The 20,030-nt window shown below is 37.2% G+C and overlaps 1 protein-coding gene across 2 annotated transcripts in view; it reads right to left on the bottom strand.

Moving 5' to 3' along the window:
* nrp2a (neuropilin 2a) overlaps positions 1-13,807 on the bottom strand; it is a 70,221-nt gene extending 56,414 nt beyond the window's left edge. The window contains exons 1-2 of one of the 2 annotated variants that reach the window (XM_077205380.1): positions 13,036-13,807; positions 3,697-3,874 (exon numbers count right to left, since the gene is read on the bottom strand). In XM_077205380.1, the coding sequence (XP_077061495.1) occupies positions 3,697-3,874; positions 13,036-13,108 (251 nt within the window). In that variant the 5' untranslated portion in view covers positions 13,109-13,807. The remainder of the gene's footprint in view (positions 1-3,696; positions 3,875-13,035) is intronic. The other variant, XM_077205381.1, reaches the window with a different exon arrangement.
* Positions 13,808-20,030: the final 6,223 nt, after the last annotated feature.

Genomic DNA, 20,030 nt, shown 5'->3' with positions numbered 1-20,030 from the left:
TCACTCTTACCAGTAATTCTTCGAGATTCGTTCCTTCGCCCAACAACTGTCTCTCTGTCAATATTTTATGTCTGAGAGGTGATTCTGAATCCAATCTGGTTTAAATTTAAACCCTTCCACTGCAGTACAGCATTTAAATCCTTCTACAACAATTTACTTTTCCCTCTGTATGCATTACATGAACTCAGTATTTAGCATTCAGAAGGAACCTGCTGTTTGCATATAGAGTAATGTGTTAGGGTGAGAAACTATAATGGAGATCTATTCAGAGAATGATAATGAGACAAATAGGTGGACTGGACTGACAGAAGAATAGACAGACAGACAGACAGAGGGAAAGATCTCCTCTGACCTCACCACACTTTTTCTTTCATTTCAAAGGAGAAGAGTATCACATCACAGATATGGCCAGATATTTCATTTGCCATTTTTATTGCATCTATCTCAGATCAATCTGCTCATAGCCCTCCAGGTAAAAGCCATTTGGCTTTGCAACTGAAATAAAAATTGGCTGTTGAAGTACCCCTTGAAAAATGCCATCAATATCAAGCCTATCCTAACTAACTACATCACGTGAGCCACAAGATACTTTTTAGAAGCACATTAGTTAGTATGGTTTAGGGCACAAGACGCTGCTTTGACCTTGTCTAGAGTAAATTGTGCAAGCTAAGCTAAACCGAGGCAGCACCTCCGAGCAACGGAGACTCCGAGCCAGCACTCATAAGCACAAGGTGAATTTTAAAGTGTGTGAGTGTTTGCCGTCTAAAAGACGGAGCCAGGCCTTTCAATCATACATCGCTTAAATGTGCTGACGATGTCTCATTGTATATATAGCAAAATACAGATGGAGGAGATGGACGCTAGAAGTGGACCATTAGAAAGAGACCTGTTTACGAAGCACAGTATCGTAAAGCATCTGACACCTCTGCAGATTTTCCATCACTAATTTCTTGCCGCTTTCCTTACACTCTTTCAGTGTAACAGAGTTATGAGGTACATGGACAGTGTGTATTTGTATTTTGTATTTCAGTAATTTCACTACTGAACTGACAGCAAATAAAAACATTCCCTGATAATATCTAGTATCAACCTTAGACAGATGTTACACTCTCAGAACAAATGTGCAAACATTTTACCATTAGGGGTTTGTCACTGGGGTAATACCCTCAAAAGTACCCCATAAAGGTTCATAGTAGTACCTCAAGGATACATATTACACTATTCTAAGACAATATGCACCTTTTAGGGGTAGATGAGGTACAATTTTGCCCTTTTAAGGGTACTACCCCAGTGACAAGCAGTAGTACACCTAATACAATTTTTAAACATCGTTTCTGATAGTGTATGGTGCACACTCCCCACACAAAAAGGCAAAAGCTTTCCCAAAACTTCAAACTTTAGGTATACAGCTGTACTGTTGGTTGTCATATAGTCAACAGTCTCTGTTACTTATGTTGCCTCCAATCGGCAACTCTGAAATGGCAAAATGAGCTGGATGTTTTACTGCAGGGGTGTCCAATCCTGCTGTTGTATGGCCATCTTCAAGCAGAGTGTAGCTCCAACCCTAATTAAACCATCTGAACCAACTAATCAAGGCCTTCAAGAGCACCAGAAACTTCCAGACAGGTGTGCTGGAGCTAAACTTTACAGGAAAGTGGCAATCCAAGAGCAGGACTGAACACTCCTGTTTTATTGTAGATCATGCAAGAGAATATCAATACTAACTCATTCACCTTTACATTTCTTGGCACTTTTACCTGTTCTGGAGTCCAACCAGGGATGTATTTCAAGGTGTTCCCTCTCTGAAACCTCTGCATACTCTCTCTCATTTAGGAAACCTAATCTGAACAACAAATACAGAATGGAGCTGTCCAACCTGATGAAGCCACCCAAGCAGGAAAAGAGAATGAACATTTGTACACAGCAAAACCAGAATGTTTATTTGGGGAGTGAAGGGGGCATTAGCCTGAGCTGTATCAGCAGAACAGATCAACCACTGAGGTGTGTATTTTTGGTGTCTGTCCTTTTCTCTCTATCTATTTCCCCTTCTCCCAATATCTCTTCCTTGACTGTTTGGATACATCTCAAAATGTACCACAAAGCACAAAGCAGTGAATGTCTTGCTTGCTTACATAAACATAAATGAGGACTTGGCACATGGCCTAATTTAAAATGGTGCCTGTATCTTCACAGCTAGTTGTTTTTTAGGGGAATCCTACAGATGTAACTGAGATACGCCCTCCCCCACTGCTGCTATACAAATTGGCGGCCCATGGGGAAGCCACAGTGGGTTTAAACCACTCATAAAAGAAAGTGCTTAAAAACAACATTTCTTTCACACCAGCAGAGACAATGCAGCCCCGAAGAAGACAGATAGTAATTTCAGACAATAAATTCACAGACAGTAATTTAGACTTATGTATCTAAAGTGCAAGACCATTTGTCACTAGTCTTTTAGCGAGACTTAATGGAATAGTTCACCCAACAATGAAAATTCTGTCATTGTTTTCTCAGTTGATTCAAAATTGAGGGTAAGAATCTCCCTTTCAATTTCCCAGAAGAAAGAAAGTCAAACAGGTTTGGAACAGCATGAGGGTGAGTAAATGATGACAGGATTTTCGTTTTCAGGTGAACTATCCCTTTAAGGATATACACCTTGTTCAGATTTGTCATGACTTTGGGGAATAGATTGCCACATTGTTATCTACTTAACTTTGTTTCATTGCTAGCTGTCACTATTCTTATTGCAAGCGTGATTGGCCATTTACAGTTCTACACCCCGTTAAAAATTCATAACCTGAATTCACTTTGTGAATTTGTAGATGAACAGAATATATCTTGCCATCTGTACAACAGTAAAACTTTAGAAATGTATTAAAAAAATAGCTTGTAGGAAAAGGGAGTCTAATCCTGCTCTTGGAGGGCCAATGTCCTGTCGAGTTTAGCTCCAACCTGCCCCAACACATTCTCCTAAATATTTCTAGCAACCCTGAACACCTTGATTAACTGGTTTGGATGTGTTTAATAAGAACTGGACCTAAACGCTGCAGGATAATGGCCCTCCAGAACCAGGATTGACCCCTGTTTTAGAATACCTAAGGGTTAAAGAAACGGACTGACATTAGTAGAACTGATTTACTGGTCATAATGTGAGTCAGACTCTGAGAAGTGAACATATGAAGCCTATGGATGAACATAATTAATTTTACAGCTGAGGGGAAACAGTTCCACAAAAATCCTTCTAGATGACCCCCTTTCCCAGTGACAGCTGCACTGCATCCCTGTATAAGCCCTTTAGGCTCGCTCTAAACCCTATTATATCTCTCTTAACGTCATTCCTCTTTTCACTAAGTTCAACCTTGCACTCCTGCTCTTCAAGTCGCCTTTTTCTCTTAAAGTCTTCATACCACATATCTCTGTTTTCCACATTCTCCCTTCCCCTTCCCCCTGACTTACATCTTTCTCTCTCATCCGATAAATTAAGTATATTCCACATCTACGTCTTTCACACCCTCTTTTCCCTTATCTTCCACTTTCACCTCATCAACAATTCAGCACACAGGACAGGGTTTGCAAATGCTCCATCGGAGGTAAATTAATTGCACACACATCCTTATCGTTCGTCATTCTGTAGGACTACTGCTTAATTTCCTCTTTTTTCAATCTAATTTCCTTTATCCCACACATTCTTCTCACCTGCAATCCAGTCGTTCCAGCTCAAAGTGGGGGTTGAAGTTGAGCACGATGCGCTGTGAGGATTCAGGTGCTCTGATCACCCACTGGCAGCTCTGATGGGGCGGGTATTCCAGAGGGTATCCTGGAGAAGTGATGTAACCGGCATCGCTGGCATCCAGCTGGCCTCCACATGTCTCAACTAAGACAAATGGGAAAGAGACAAACAGAAAGAAAGTGAGGTGAGGTAGTGTTTCAGATAAGTTAGTTATTAGCCACATATACTTAACGCTAATTTGGCCAAGCAGAGCAGCGTGAACAAAAGGCAAATTAAATACATAAATCACAAGCGCTACGAAATCCCTGAGTGAGCACAACATGGCTAAGAGGAATACTTAAGTTGTCAAAACACACAAGAGACAAAAACACTGTTATATGAAGTCAAACTTAAACAATATAAGGTCCTATGCAACTAACTAATGTATGTTGGTTGATGTCACCAAGGTCTCCTGGAAATAGGCCACATCACATTATAGAAGTAAAACTGTTTGGGAATGCTGACTTAAAGCTAAAATAATATCTCCCTAATGATATTGCTGTGCGGATACTGTCTATTTTCTGTCAACCGTTCTCCACAATGCTAATAGAAGCATTCAATACATTTATTATACTCTCTACAAAATATTATAGTCAACTCTAAGACAGGAAGTGACATGCAGGGCTCTTCTCTGGAGGTTCAAGGGTCATCCCCAAAGCTGCAATAGGATCCAGCATAACAAAGCCTTCTTCTATCACCCCACCCAATGTGCTTTCCCTGCTCTCTTCACCGAACACTCCTTCCACATGCTAGCGTTCATTCTAACATGCGCAACAGTCCTTTTTTATGCCGCCCTCACACATGGCGGATATCATTCTGGTCATTATTATTCTAAATGGAGCTAAGATTAGGAGACAGAAATACTTTCTTGTCTTTCACCATGACAACCGTGCAGTGAGGGGTTTTTAAGCACATACCAGCCAAACGAAAACTGAGGAATTAGCAGGTTTGTCATTCCTACTAAACAGCAGATTTTCACGTAACCATTGAATATTTGACAATTTGTAAAAATGGAAATCAAATTTGTTTGCTTTTATCAGAACATTCCAATTATATTCATTTTAAATTAGTTCACACTTTAAGATTGAACTGATAATGCCTTACTTGTCATGTCTCTGTGTGATATTCTCCTCTAAAATTAAAAACTAGGAACATACTAATTAAACATTGCTAGCAATCTATTCATTATTATAGCTATTTGTTAACTAAATTTAAAATTGGTGATCAATTCATAGGTTAATAATGTGTGTCCTCATGCACATCACTTTATATCCTGTTAGTCTTCAGTAAAAACTCTTTAACCTACAAAAGCGAGTTCCTGAATGACATCATGCTTCAGGAAGTGACATCCTTATTGTTCAGAAAACAGCAGCTTAAGAACCTGCCTAAATCATTCCAAATTACAGGAATCAGTTCGATAATATCAACATTTTAAAAACAGATGGTATACACATGCACGCACACACGAACGCATTATATATATATATATATATATATATATATATATATATATATATATATATATATATATACATATATATATATATATATATATATATACATATATATATACATATATATATATACATACATACATACATACATATATATATATATATATATATATATATATATACATACATACATACATACATACATACATATATATATATATATATATATATATATATATATATATATATATATATATATGTAAGTTGAGCTTGAACTGAGCACATTTTATTTTTCATATAATAGATATTACAATAGCATATTCATTACAGAGTTAAAAAGGTACTGCATAAAGTGAATGACTCAGACATTGAGAACATGGTTGCACATGATTATTACAGTCAACCACATAAGAAGACAAGCCTGAAGATTATATTTTCTGTCTGATAAAAAACTATATGTACACCTCGACAACAGGTAAGTGGAACTCACTATCACACTTATGTTTAGAAGGATACATCGCAGCACTCATCGGAAAGGGAAAGTGGGAATAGTGCAGGTTCAGAGAGGAAGAGGGTGGTTTGATTGACAGTTCTGGGTCTGATGTTGGCTTCTGCAAATACATAGATAAACGGCTGTCTAGCTAGCGTTAGGAAAACTCCTCCTCCTCTCTGACTGAACAAACTTCATGACTACTTCATCCTTACCCTACAACTGATAAAGCTAGTGCATAGCAGAATCTGTACTGAATCTATACAGAAAAGATTCTATACAGAATCTAGAATTTCTAACTGTCGCAGTTGTGTTCCGTTTAGTTTGTTTTCATTGGACTTGTCTTCCTGTCATCACGTCACGTGTCTTCTCTGTCACTATCAGTTCATCTGTATCACCCGTGTTTAGTTAATCATCATCATCTGTATCACCTGTGTTCTGTTAATCAGTGTCATCTGTGTTTGTATTTGAGTTCCGTCTGTTTAGTCAGTCTTTGTCTGATCCCCGTTGTATTTAGTGTATGTTCCTGCCTGTTCTGCTGTCCTGTGTTATATTCTCATTAAACCTTATTAAACGTTAAATTTTGGAATTATATCCTCGCCTCCGCTTGCCTTCCTGCAACCACGACACTAACATTGCCCGAATCTCTGATATTAAAGCAACACAGGAGTAGAGATGAAGCCAGAGAGAATCAAAATTCAAATGAGACTCAAAGAGACTCATAACCCCCAAATGCACAACTGTAGAACCCTCAATATCTAATAATTTTGAGAAAACTTGTGAAATTGCCCTTCAAAAGCGAGCTGCAGGGCATCCTTGAACCACCTTAAAGATCTTTAGCACTATGCATTGGTGTGGTGGAAAATCTTGAGACAAGGAGTTGACTATCGCCTGAAGCCAAGGCTCCCATACGTGCTGATGTGCCAGTCATAAGAGTCTGAATAAAAGCTATAAGGATGGTTGGTGCTTCTTTCAAGTGTTGACATTTCCACTGCTATTATGTCTCTTTAAGAGGTTCACTTAAAATGAGGTGGCATTTAAGGCAACAACCGAATCCTTCTAACCCTTTCAACTATATCATCTGAAGTGGAAAAGCTAGCCAAGAGCACACATAGAGATATTCTATCTATCTATCTATCTATCTATCTATCTATCTATCTATCTATCTATCTATCTATCTATCTATCTATCTATATATCTATCTATCTATCTATCTATCTATCTATCTATCTATCTATCTATCTATCTATCTATCTATCTATCGCATACAAAAATATATTAAATTACAGTAATGGTTGAAATCATTGAAATCAGCAAAGGTAGTTGATAAAAGAAATGTTAATATGATGTTAAATACTTTACCATTTAAATAAAATTATTATTCATTTTTTTTATTTTCATTAGATTAATGAGTATTGGGGGTTTGTTGTTATAGTGATCATGAAAATACTGTCACAATGGGAGAAAAATGGTTCCAACGATAGGCTTTATTTTCTTTTTTTTTTCTTTTTTCCTTTTTTTATATATAAAGATGACTTGACAGTTCCCTTCCAGCCCTCCTCCTATGAATTCCTCATCTCTGTATTATTACCCAATATATTACAGGAACACAAAAGGACAGACAGATAGCAATCGTTCTAGCATTTTCATTCAGTCTGCATGTATTCTCTGGCTGTGTCTATCGCTCTATTGTGTGTTTTCAGGGAAGAGGGTCTTGAGGATAAATCCATGTGGGGGGATTTTGCGTGCTCTGCACTTTTTTAGACAGATCTGTCCTTTCATGTAGGGAGACAGAAGGGGAGAGGGGCTACAGACAGCCTCGAGAAGAGATTTCAGACCTGGTTTCTGGAATGAACAAAGAATAAAAATATGTTTTTTTTGTCATTTTAAATGGTTTGTTCATCCCAAAATAAAATCCCTAAACATGATCCATATGACTTGCACACCATCTTTTTTTGTGAGGAACGCACTGAATAAAAGTCATTAACAGTAAGCTGTGATAGGATCACTGGCTTAGTGTGTCTTTGTAAACATTTCAGACCTGAATTAACCGATTCGTTCAAAAGATCTGACATCTGGCGGAATGATTTGTTCATAATTCACATCGCCACTCTCACAAAGTTCAAACTTAATCAATCCGAGAGAGGTGTAGCCATGTCCGATTTGTGAACAGATCCTTCTTTTGAGTCATATCTTTTCAATTAATCCAGTTTACAACACCAGTCTGAATATTTTGCTCACATATCGGACTGATTCAGTTCTTAGTTTCAATTCACTGACTCCGTGATCCAGTTGCAATATGGATCAAGAGGGAAGGGATAATAGTAAATAATGACTAATTTTCAGTCTGAAAGACCAACATGTTTTGAACAACAAAGATTATAATAATTCATAAATTTTTCATTTTTTTAGTCTAACCCTTTAACAAAATAATGTTCTAGTTGATGCATTTTAAAAACTAAAAGAGTCAAAATGCAGAAAACAAAAAAGGACCTTAAAGAACAACTCCCGAAATACAATTCGCTGTGTGTGTGTGTGTGTGTGTGTGTGTGTGTGTGTGTGTGTGTGTGTGTGTGTGTGTGTGTGTGTGTGTGTGTGTGTGTGTGTGTGTGTGTGTGTGTGTGTGTGTGTGTGTGTGTGTGTGTGTGTGTGTCCAGATGTTTTTTTTGTTCATCTCTGCTGGTATGAATTTCTATTAATGGAATCATCGCTGTGCTGAGCTGTCACCGCTGCGATAAGTTGCATCCATGTAGAGAGGCCATGATATATCTCCATCTTGCTCTCCCGCTCTTTTTCTCTCCATTTCTCTCTCCATCCTACCATTTGCACCTTAATTAAAAAGTGCTGTCACCCGCGGTGAGGAAATCAGCATCCGATTCATTCATCCTTACCAAAGCTCTCTCTTTCTCTTGCTCACTCACACTCTTTCTCGTTCTCTTTCTCACAAGTTTCATTGCTACCAAAACAGTCCATACGAATGAAATTCCATTCTATTCTTCACACAGAGCTTTCATATGGCTTCAAATGACATGAAATATAACTGACTTAAGTCTTATTGGCCTCTTTCATTGTACTTTTATGGTCTACTTTTTCATATAGGCTTATAAAAACATGAGGGTGAGTAAATTATAACAGAATTTTCATTTTTGAGAGAATCCCTTTAAAGAACATTCCCTTATTCATTTTCATTGCTGAAACTTCCTGACTTCACAGATTCCACATCCTCTACATCACTTTAAACCTTCTATATTGTTAAGAAGAGCTACAGAACTTTATAAACAGCACTGTAAACCACAAGACCAACAATTAGCGCTGAAATAAATAGTGTAAAATACTATTTTGTAATAAAAGTGATCACAATAAGCAACGAATACAGTTTTTTAGACCAACTTTAGGCTGTTTCTATAGTAACAATGAACAACGATTGAAAAATTGAGAAAGACTAACAATGCTAAATTATCATGGAATTCCAATGATGTACGGTCACATGTGTACATGCATCAGCTATTTTACAAAGACTGAAGGCAGTGCATGCAATCAGACTGTACAGACTTTATAATACACTCCAGTCACCAATTCCCGGTGAACATATGATCATGCATCATGAATTTTACAGTTACTGTTCACCAGAACTTCTGCGGTGTCCTAATTTACAAACATCAATGTGTCACGTTATCTGTCTTCCCTCTTACACCCACACGCATGCTCCACTAAAAGCTCAAAATGACACTAACTAGGATGAGCCATTTCAATTATTTATGCTATATTTTTAATTCCTCCTCAATTCAAGCAATCCAGGGAACTCTCAGCACCCACTGCCTCTGCCGGGATTGATCCGGTCGTGGTTTCCCGGCCCCAAATGCAAATTTTTGACCTTCTTTTTCGAGCTGAGACTGCTAGCTTCTGCATAGATTAGTACCTCTTCTATTCATCAACACCAGAAAAATAGGATGAAACAGCATACACAACCACTTTGGGTGTTGCAGATGAAAAGACGATGTGTGTACGTGTGAGTAGATACGTCTTTCAGTCTATTTGCAGGAACGCTGGGGAGAACTAAGTGCTTTGTTTGTTCACATGAAGTATTTATATGTGTCTTTTCATCCTTTAATCAGGTGTGTCAAGCTAAACAATGGACATATAGAAGCTGTCTGCCCTAGAGGTAAAGGAAAGCTGCTAACATACAGTAGGGTGAATATCACTATCACTAATGCTTAGAATTGATTTAAATAAACCCTTAACCCTAAAAATTGTACTTTGGTTAAAATTGCACCGTTTGCGCTACATACATAGACGATACTTTAAACTGTGCTGAAGCATGCCATTACTTTTCTAAGACACCAGACTTGGGATTTTGTTTGCCTGGAGTGTGATCAAATTGGCGAAAATATCCCATAGAAGTACCAGAATCTCATCAAGACTTGGAGGTTGGCTCTTTTTCTTAAGTAACTACCAAAAATATCCAAGCAAAAACATATAGCAATCACCCATTACACCCTAGCATAATGGCAGCAAATTTTGCATGAAAAAAACATCACTCAAAAAAGTAAAAATGCAGTTTAATATGCTCTCTGCCACTTTCCTCCCTCTAAAAACATCAGCTAAACTCCTAAAACTTAAAATACACTGCAAAATGCATCAATGCATTCCTCCTGAACCTTTTCCCTTTTAAACAGGACTGACTTTTCAAGAAAAGTCTATGGTAAACATCAGGTAAACTCCTTGGAAGGACTCCTAGTAAAGGTTCCCGATTTGAGGGCAGTGTTTGACTAGATGTAAATAAGAGGTGTGATTGGAGGAATGAAAGGTAAGTGAAAATAGTGCTTTTGATCATAAAAGAAAACGAGCCATTGCTAAGACACTGTTAACATATGGAGTGTCTGATATCATTCTATGTGGGTCAACGTGTCATTTTTTGGCCCGGACAGAAACTGAGATGGGCCCCTAAAGGCATGGACCTCAAACAAGAGATTGTGTGTCTTTGTTGTCCATAATTCAGCATATTGTGTTGCGCTTGTTGCAGTCGGTGCTACTCTGGGAGGGGGCGTTTCAGAAGTACCTGCGAGACCGCTGCATGTGTGCAGTTTCAGGCATTAGTCCAACTGGGGTTTTTAACCCCCGACCTTGAAATATTTCCATTGTCTGCACAAGATATAAGCTCAAAAATCAAAACTGTTTACATTAATTAACAGCAATAACAGCGTTCAGCATTCATTTTATTGCTTTAATCTAATTACCATCATGTTTCTAAGATTCTATGAATATAAGAAAATGCAAACATATTGAATATATTAAATTTCTTACACACCCCCCAAATAAATATGAACATAATTATCAAATTGTAATTACAGATGTTCGATATGATTGCAGAAAATAAACAACATTGTAAAACGCCATCTCTATTCATATGCTCTTCACACTACTGCAATTTATGAGCTCCATTTCTAAAGCGTCAGACACTTTAAAGTGGTTATTCCTTTGTAGAAATAGCATTTGCAATACCATGAGCCAGCTGCTTTTGGGTGAAAGTTTGTATAGCTATTAAGAGCAATAATGCAACATTGGTGGAGAGTCCAACTCAAGCCACAATGTCATCCATATTCAAAGTAAGACTCTATAGGGTTCATTCATCTGCAGCTGCAACATTCCTTTATTTGAAGACCTTTAACTTATTAAGCTGCTTCATCATTTTTTTAACCTGTTGGCCTAAAACTGCAGGTGCTGCACTGTAAATACTGCATATTCTTTGAGATGACTACAGATGACAGTTTAAAAGGTCGTTGTACATAGTACCCACTTACACAAAACATCATTAAGATGTATAGTCATCTCATAAGGTTTTGAGTCAAAAGACCAATTAGCCTACTCAAATGCTTAATTTCTCTTTTAGTAGCAGTTTACGTTAAAATTAATGATGCATTGTTGACATCTGACGGCATTGTGTTGTAGCAGACTTATCACTTCTGATTATTTAACAGCTTCTAATGAACCGTTGTTTTGATATTCCAGGAGAAATGGGCGAAACGCATCCTAATGAACAAATGCGCGATAGGCGACATGTTTTGTGCGCGTGTTGACGTTCGCTCGCGCCTTGACTCTGTGTTTCAGTAAGTGCCCAATATATGAAGACCAACAATGACCGTTTCAAAACGTCCTCAACGACTGTTCACTATTTAACCAAATAGACCTAAACAAATACCTTTTAAGTAAAGTAAATTTCATCTGCAAACCTAAATAATCTTTTTTAAGCACGGATAAAACCCATAAAACCATCAACAAGACACACATATTGCTCGTTATATTAATAAAATGTGTGCCTTAATGCTAGTTTTGTCGATTTCTCGTCGTTACAATGGCGAATATTCGCATTTGATACCATAACGGGACTGAATAGTTTTAAGTAGAAGTACTTGACAAAACTATATGGCACTGCCTTTTAAAACACTGGCTTTCTATTGTGAAGTAGCCTACTTCGGAATATCATGGAACATGAATATCGTAATTAACTTATTCAGTTTCATACTATAGTTTAGCGTCCTATAGACTATATAGGCTAATAGCTACCATATAAATAAGCGCAAAAACTTAGGCCTACACATAAGTTGAATACCCAAAATCACTTACACTAAACACGTAGTGATATTTTCTGCCAAGGTTGCAGTGAACATGGCTAGATTTCACTTTGTAGTTTCTGCTTTTCCCTGTTAAAAATGTATTTCAATCGTTCTTTGTTGCAATATAGGCTATACCATTTATTATATGGTTCTTTATTGAATACATTACGGGTATTTAGAGCTGTATTATGATTTATTTGAGAAACTTTAAAAAAAAACTTTTCATGTTGCATCAGGCTCTAAAAGCCTTTATTTCATTTTTTTTTTTCGTCAAACTTACTTTTTATAATTATAAATGAACTTATTAGCGCCCAGTTTAGTCTGGAATTCTAAGTTGTCCCGCTTCCTAAGTCCGTCTCGGTTTCATCTTTAGACATGAATATTGTGGAAAAATAGGTAGGCTAATTTCTCAGCAAAACGTTTATTTTAAGAATATCAGTTAACAGTGCGAGTGAACGCAGGTCTGCATGGCTCAAATAATATCTACCATTCATTTGCCCTTTGTTAGATATAAAGCTGTTCTTTTTTTTCGCTAAATAAAACCAGAAGCTCTCCTTTTCTCAGCATGGTTTGCCCGGACAGCAGAAACACGTTCGCTTGGCCAGGAGAGAAATCTGTTTGCCATTTGCGGATAGCCTCACTGGATGGGAATTTAGACACACATATACTGTTATGGAAGTTAAAGAAAAAAGAAAAAGACAAACTTACTTTGTTCTGCGCTGACTTTCAGAACGAAGGAAAAGATAAATGCAATCCCTTGGTGAGATATCCAGAAATCCATCTTTCAAAAATGTGCTGCCTTGAAGATGTGACCCGTGTTCAACTAGTGATCTTCTTCAAGGAAACAAATCTCGATAATTCAGACTAAGAAAAGAAAACAAAATACGCCCTTTTGTCTTTATAATGCTCAGAATGTCCTATTCAAATTCAGTTCTGTTGAGCCCATTGCGCACAGCAAATGCAAACTGTGCATGCCATGATCTATGTCATGTATTGGTAAAAAGTCATGCCTTGTCATAAAACAGCCTGTTTTAAAATAAATCAGCTCTTCAACTGTATTCCGTTATAAAGCAATCGCGGATTTGCGTGCGTTATTGCGCTCCATTGGCTTATTGGTCTCCGATGGGTTGATAGAGGTTTCCGCAGGGATTTGTCCCTTAATCGTCAGCTTAAAACACGCTGCCCTTCGGACACAGCTTAAGTGTTCTGATATCTTCTTGCTCTCGTAATTCATTCGATCACACTCTGGAGGCACCAAGTTTTGTCCAAACTGGCAGACAGGAGTGGGATTGGTGTTGCGCACAGAAGCGTGTTGAAGCGCACTGGTGTGCTCGCGCAGAGCTGTGGCAGCAGCGCGTGTGGATGTATGTGCTCGAGAGCGCGAGTGAGTGAGTCAGTATGTGTGTAATAGCATTTCTGAGCGGCGCAGCTATCGCATTACACTGAGCTTTCTTGGCCCGCCTCCCCTCTGTCACTGATTAGAGAACATCTCTCTCTCTCTCTCTCTCTCTCTCTCTCTCTCTCTCTCTCTCTCTCTCTCTCTCTCTCTCTCTCTCTCTCTCTCGAAAAGTTCGGTTCATTTCAGCGAATCAGTTCGTTTCAATGACCGGATCCTTAGAATTGGTCATTGTAGCCTACGAGTATAGTTACCACAGAGGTCCCGCGCGGCATTTTACCTATATTATATAGGTATATTATATATACTATATTATACCTATATTTTGCCTATATTATTATTATTATTTTAATATTATTAATATAGTAGTAGCTAAATAATTACAGACGGTAATCAGAAGTGAATCTTATATACAGATATTATCTCTCTTTAGGCTTGTTCGACTTCATGAAGCGCTGCGCAGCCCGAAGCAGTGCATGCTGGTTACAAATTTTGTCCGACTTGAGACACGCAGCATGACAACTATCACTTGTGTTTCGTGTTTATTCTGACACCATGCTCACAGATCCGTCTTTTTATAAAAGTAAAAGATATTTTCATGTAGTCAAAATGTTATATTGTGTCATATTCTTCAAAATAAAACGGATTAAAACCGTAGACCCCACTTATTGATATTTAAATACTATAGGCTTTTGTTGAACTTTATTCTAAAATAATCTATTCGCTGTATTAGGCAGTACATAAAGTATTGCATGAAAATGTCTCTGAAACATCTGTTTATTTGACAAATAGGCCTATTGCGCGCGAGCGTCAGTACGGGAAGCGGAAAGTGACCAACTTCACATCACATCACGTCAACTCTTGTCGATCTGTTATATCCAGCTGAAGTGGAACACACACGTTCTCTTGAGTTCTGAGTGCTTAGAATCGGAATCATTTTAACAATTCGGTTCATTTCAGTGAACGAGTCCATAGAAACGGCCCTCGCTTAAGTTACCAGAGAGGTCCGCGCGTGGAATTTTACATGTAGCCTATTATTGCTTTTTTCATTATTGTTGTAACTACATGAATGAGAATGATTCAAGCGATTTACGAATATATTTGTTTACCTTTTAGTGACGTATCCTTCTTTCTCTCGCGTAAGCACTCGGATTCATTTGAGCGAATCGCTTAATTTCAATAAATTCTTTCAAAAATAATTTGTACTTTTTGGGGCACAGAACTGGTGCATTTTTGCCTACATGTTTTTATTTGAGATGAAATCCTATTTTTATCACTACTTCAAAAACAAGTACAAGGAGGCCACTGTAAAGTACAAAGCACAAGTAGCCTACATTATACAGTTTGTCTTTACAAACATTGCTGAATGCAGCAATTGAACGATGACAAGTATTACATAGTCTTGTGATAACTTATATCAGTTTTTGAACAAGAAACATTGTTAATGTTCTCTCTAAGAGTCATGTGACATACAGATGCTTAACTGTTTCAAAACAATGATTCATTCGTGAATCAGACATTAGCTCTCTCTCTCTCTCTCTCTCTCTCTCTCTCTCTCTCTCTCTCTCTCTCTCTCTCCCTCCCTCACTCTCACTCTCTCTCACTCTCTCTCACACACTTGTGCACCTCATCAGTTGCCAGTAATTCAAACGCACACTCGCACACTCACACAAAAGCTACAGTGCATGTTATTTTTGGATTTTGACTGGCCTTCCTCTCTAGCAATACACAGCCTGAAATGCAATTAAGTTTTGAGATATCATATGACATGATGAAACTATGATAAATGGTACAAATTCAAGTTCACCTTTCTAGGAAGGTGACATGCACGCAATACAAATGCAAAGTTCACAGTCTTGCCCACGTGCATAGTAATGGTCATCGTGATATGAGGCAATGTGGGCAATGGACAATTAGGCTACATGAGGCAACGTGTGGCAATGTTTATTTCATGTTCTGCCATAGCCCAGAAGTCATTGCCTGATTTGACCTGCAGGGGGACAGTCCTGACCACACGGGTCGTCAAGGGCAGAGCAGGAGCAAAGCCAGATCTGTCGACCTTCACAGCAGTTGGACCAGATTAATGTCTAGTGCATAGCCATTCCTTCCTGATGAACTAACATTTCACGGTTTCTCATTTCAAAAAATCTCATCCTTTTAGACTGTTAAAGGATACATTGAGGATTTAATTTTTCTTCTACCTCACTCATACACAATGCTCATGTTCAGAAGAGAATAGTACTCTTATTATTCGTGCAGTATACAGTCAAACTAAAAATGATTCAGACACCAGATATAATTTTTGATATTGTTTTACTAGTGGGTGCAGGACACTATAGTTCATGTAAGTGAGGTTAGCAAAATAAAATAAACTGTGACATATTATACCCAAAAGTTCTTCATACAGTGGACTACCAGTAAAATGTATACACATTTGGGACCAAAAATTATTTATACACTTTGACCTGACCAAGTGTTTTTTCTTTAATTGCTACTGCGCCCTTTTTACACCACAGACTGAACAAAATGAAGCATTGCTTGGTAATTGGTTGACCTAAATTGGTATTAGCTAATTGTGTACTTAGATTTAACAGCTGACAGATATTCAACATAATTCATTTGTGAGACAGTCTAACATAATGGACAAAACCAGTGAAATATCAACTGATTTGATAACTCTGATTGCTTGTCATATTTTATTACCATTTTCTAAACTATAGCGAATAAACTGTGGTAATTTGAGAAATGTTGAAGGTGTCTGAATAAATTATGTTTTGCCTGTATATACAGCATGCCAATTTCATGTTGCATAAAATACTTAAATCACCATTTATCCAAAATACATCAGAACATACTTCCTAGAATGCAATGTGCTCAACATTTCCTTTCCGATTGAACCAAAAGTAATAACTCCACAATATCTCCCTTTTCACTCATAGTTGAGACAAAAGTTAAGACTTCAACTGAAATATACATGCAAGACTATTTCCTTTCCAAAATGATAACTAAATGCCACTCACATTAAATCTTAGCATAAAATCTTAAACTTGCAGTAAATCATAGAATAATGCATACTGTTTAACTTTTTATGTAAAAATGTATACAGTGAAGTATAATGTTCCATACTTGAAAGGCAAAACATGCATGTTTTTTGTTTTGTGCCAAACACACAATTTAAGGATTAAAGGTGTGTTTCTCAGTCCGTTGGCACAGACCAAATGACAAACGTGAGCTAAGGCCGAAATGCATATGTTTCTGGACCGGCGGCCACAGAACAGAACCCACCCCACCCAAACCAAGCTGCTCTACAATCAAAAGCTCTAACTACAGACAGAGGTTTGTTAATGACACAGCAGAGCTATGCCATGCCGAAAATACTTCACTGAGAACTGCTTTTGGGGAGGCATTCACTCCAGGAATTTACAGTAGTGAAGTAAAAGGACAGATTTTCATGCAACATAGCAGAGTGTTTAACATGCAGCTTTAGTACTTACTACTCAAACCGGCCTTTTGCTAGATTTTATATATTTTTATGCATGTATGCAACTTTAAGTTAAATTTAAGCAGACACGGTTGGAGTGCTTTTCATGCCACAGTCTAAAAATCTAAATAATAATAATAAAAAATGGCAATAATCATTTCAGATATTCTGGCCATATGATGAAGAGCCAGTCACAACAGATTCCATTTATATGCAAATCCTAAAGATATATTAGCAAAAAAAAAAAAAAATCTTTTAGAAATAGTCATTATAAACTAAATTATGGTTGTTTATGGTGCAAGAAACTTTTTCGATTATAATGGATGTGGTTATTTATATGTTTTGTGACCTGAGCTTTAATGGGAGCACAGCTTTAACTTCACATTTTATATAATAAGTTCACCTCCAAAATCACATCCATCAACATATCTCAAAAAGATTCCTGTTGAGGCTGATTTTGTGCATTTTGTCTGTCTGAGCATATCTGTGCATGTATAAATTAAACAAAAAAAGGTGAGAGATGATATTAAAAAAAATGATTTTTTTGCCTTTTTTTGAGAAAATGTCAATGACATAACAATACATAAACTCTAGATGAAATGAAGTGAGTAAATATCTGGACAGAATAACATATCTGATGTGATAGCACATAAAATAACTTGAAAAGTAACAAAAATATATACAAACAGTCATACATGGTAGACTTTTGTTTAAGGAACATTATAAATCTGCACAATAATGTGGTGGACTGAATGCATGTTGTCTAATCTGTATGATAACAGGACTTTATAACACCATCAAAATGGTTAGATTTGATTAAATTGCATTACTCTGTAATTTTACTTTGGTATCAAGTCTTGAGGACACATAACGAACACAAGCATTTCTTCATGCTTGAACTGAGTACAAATATAGGATTTACCTCATATTTTAAAACATTATAATATATACTTACAGTAGTTACCCGAGAAAGTACTGGTAATATAAGGTAACTACTGTTAAGGTTATATGAATGTTCAGGGTTAGTACCTAGTTATAACCCAGTTATTGTAATTGCTATAATAAGTAAAGTATGTATGCAGAACAGGACTGTAAAATAAAGTGCTACCATATATTCAGAGTAGAAAGTACTGAATCCTTTCTATTATACATCACCACAAAATCATTTTTTCCAGTGTGTGAGGAACAGAGAACAATGTGTACAATTGGTCATCAGGTCTTTCTCACTCAACACCCCTCTCTACACAGGAGCAATGGCAGGGCTTCAAAGACTATGAGGTCACATCCTGTTTCACTCCATAAGCCTGCTGTTTGTTTTATCCACTAAAATACATCTTGGTTTTAAATGAGGCTCTGAGACTTTTATTTTTTCTTACTATATAAGGGGACGTTCACAAAGGACGATTTTCGAACTTCATGTCTTCATAATAATTTTTTTTTAATAAAAACTGTGACAAAATTGTGACAACAGTGTCGTCTGACGCATGTGGACACAGAAAAACTGCTAGAAAACAGCGAAGACTGTAAGAATGCATGCTGTGAGTAATTCGTTTAGATGAAGGTACGTATGATTCAATGAATACGTATCGGATCCTTCATTTTCCTGGTGTTCCTGTGCACTTCCTTTCCTTGTGTCGTATGAATGCATAAACACTTATGCACACTCAATGTGTGTTTATTGCTTGTGGCATTGCCAAGCACTCAGGGGAACTTTGGTATTTACACAAGCGCGTGAGTCATAGCTTCTCCGTAACACGTTAACATTAAATATCCCATTCGTACAGACCTCTTCTTCGAAAAGCACTGCTGCATTATTATGCCCATCCACACGTCCCATCTCTTTAACCATGCATGGAAGAATCTGGGAAACATTGAGTCAAAAGTACCACCAAATAAGAACATTTAATGCTCTGAGGTTTATCGTTCCTATTTCGAGACATAATGGAGCATTTACTTCTAAAATGTCATTAACTTCTTTAATTTCTTCTAAAATTACTTTGGAAGATTAAAATACAGACAAAATAAGACAGTTGTTGACATGCAGTAAGAGTACAAACATAAAACTAAATGTGTGTAGCGGGTTAAAAGATTTGATCTTGGAAGAATTTGATGATAAATGTTTGAGTTCATATTGAGATCTCTGGCTTTTGATTCCAGACTTAGAATCTTAGCAATTCTGAGACATTGTTGAGATATCTACTTTAACTGAAACACCTGGGAAAAGGTGATATTTGCTCACCATTTGATCTCATTGCTTATAATAAAAAAAAAATTTGAGATATTCAAGAGATTTCACTTCGGATTTGGCTTTCCTAAAGGATGATACTCAGATCATATTCTGTATCTGTATCTTAACAAAAGAGAGGATTGAGAAACACAACCTTGATTTCGGATAAACTAGATCAGAAACAGTAACTCTTCTTTTATACATTTATGTTGTGTTTTAGCGTTCGGGAAAGAGTCTTTCAGTGTACCATAATACATAAAACCAAGAGTGGTATTTGTGGCTACGACAAGAAATGTGACATTTCAGCTTCATAGATTTCCAAGTTTTCATGGAGTGTCACCAAACAACATTGTGCTGAAAATGTTAATCAATCAATGAAGAAAACATTACACAAAAAAAGGAGTATAGGTTTGTTTTTCATTGGAATGGCACAAACTGAGAACGTGATGGGGTGACGGCTAAGGGACTGGGTCACTTTCACGGGGATAATTGAAAAGTGATGAGGAACAGATGTGTGCTAAAGGCCTGGCTGGCAGTGGTGCTGTCACATTAAGAATACAAATGAAAGAGTCTGTAAACTTTATTGGAGATTAGCACAA

Source organism: Siphateles boraxobius, unplaced genomic scaffold (genome assembly GCF_051911475.1).
Source record: "Siphateles boraxobius isolate OS27281-9 unplaced genomic scaffold, OSU_SipBor_1 53, whole genome shotgun sequence".
In the NCBI taxonomy this organism is placed as follows: domain Eukaryota; kingdom Metazoa; phylum Chordata; class Actinopteri; order Cypriniformes; family Leuciscidae; genus Siphateles; species Siphateles boraxobius.
Note: the sequence above shows the minus strand (reverse complement) of the source record. Positions and strands in the feature narration are given on the sequence as shown.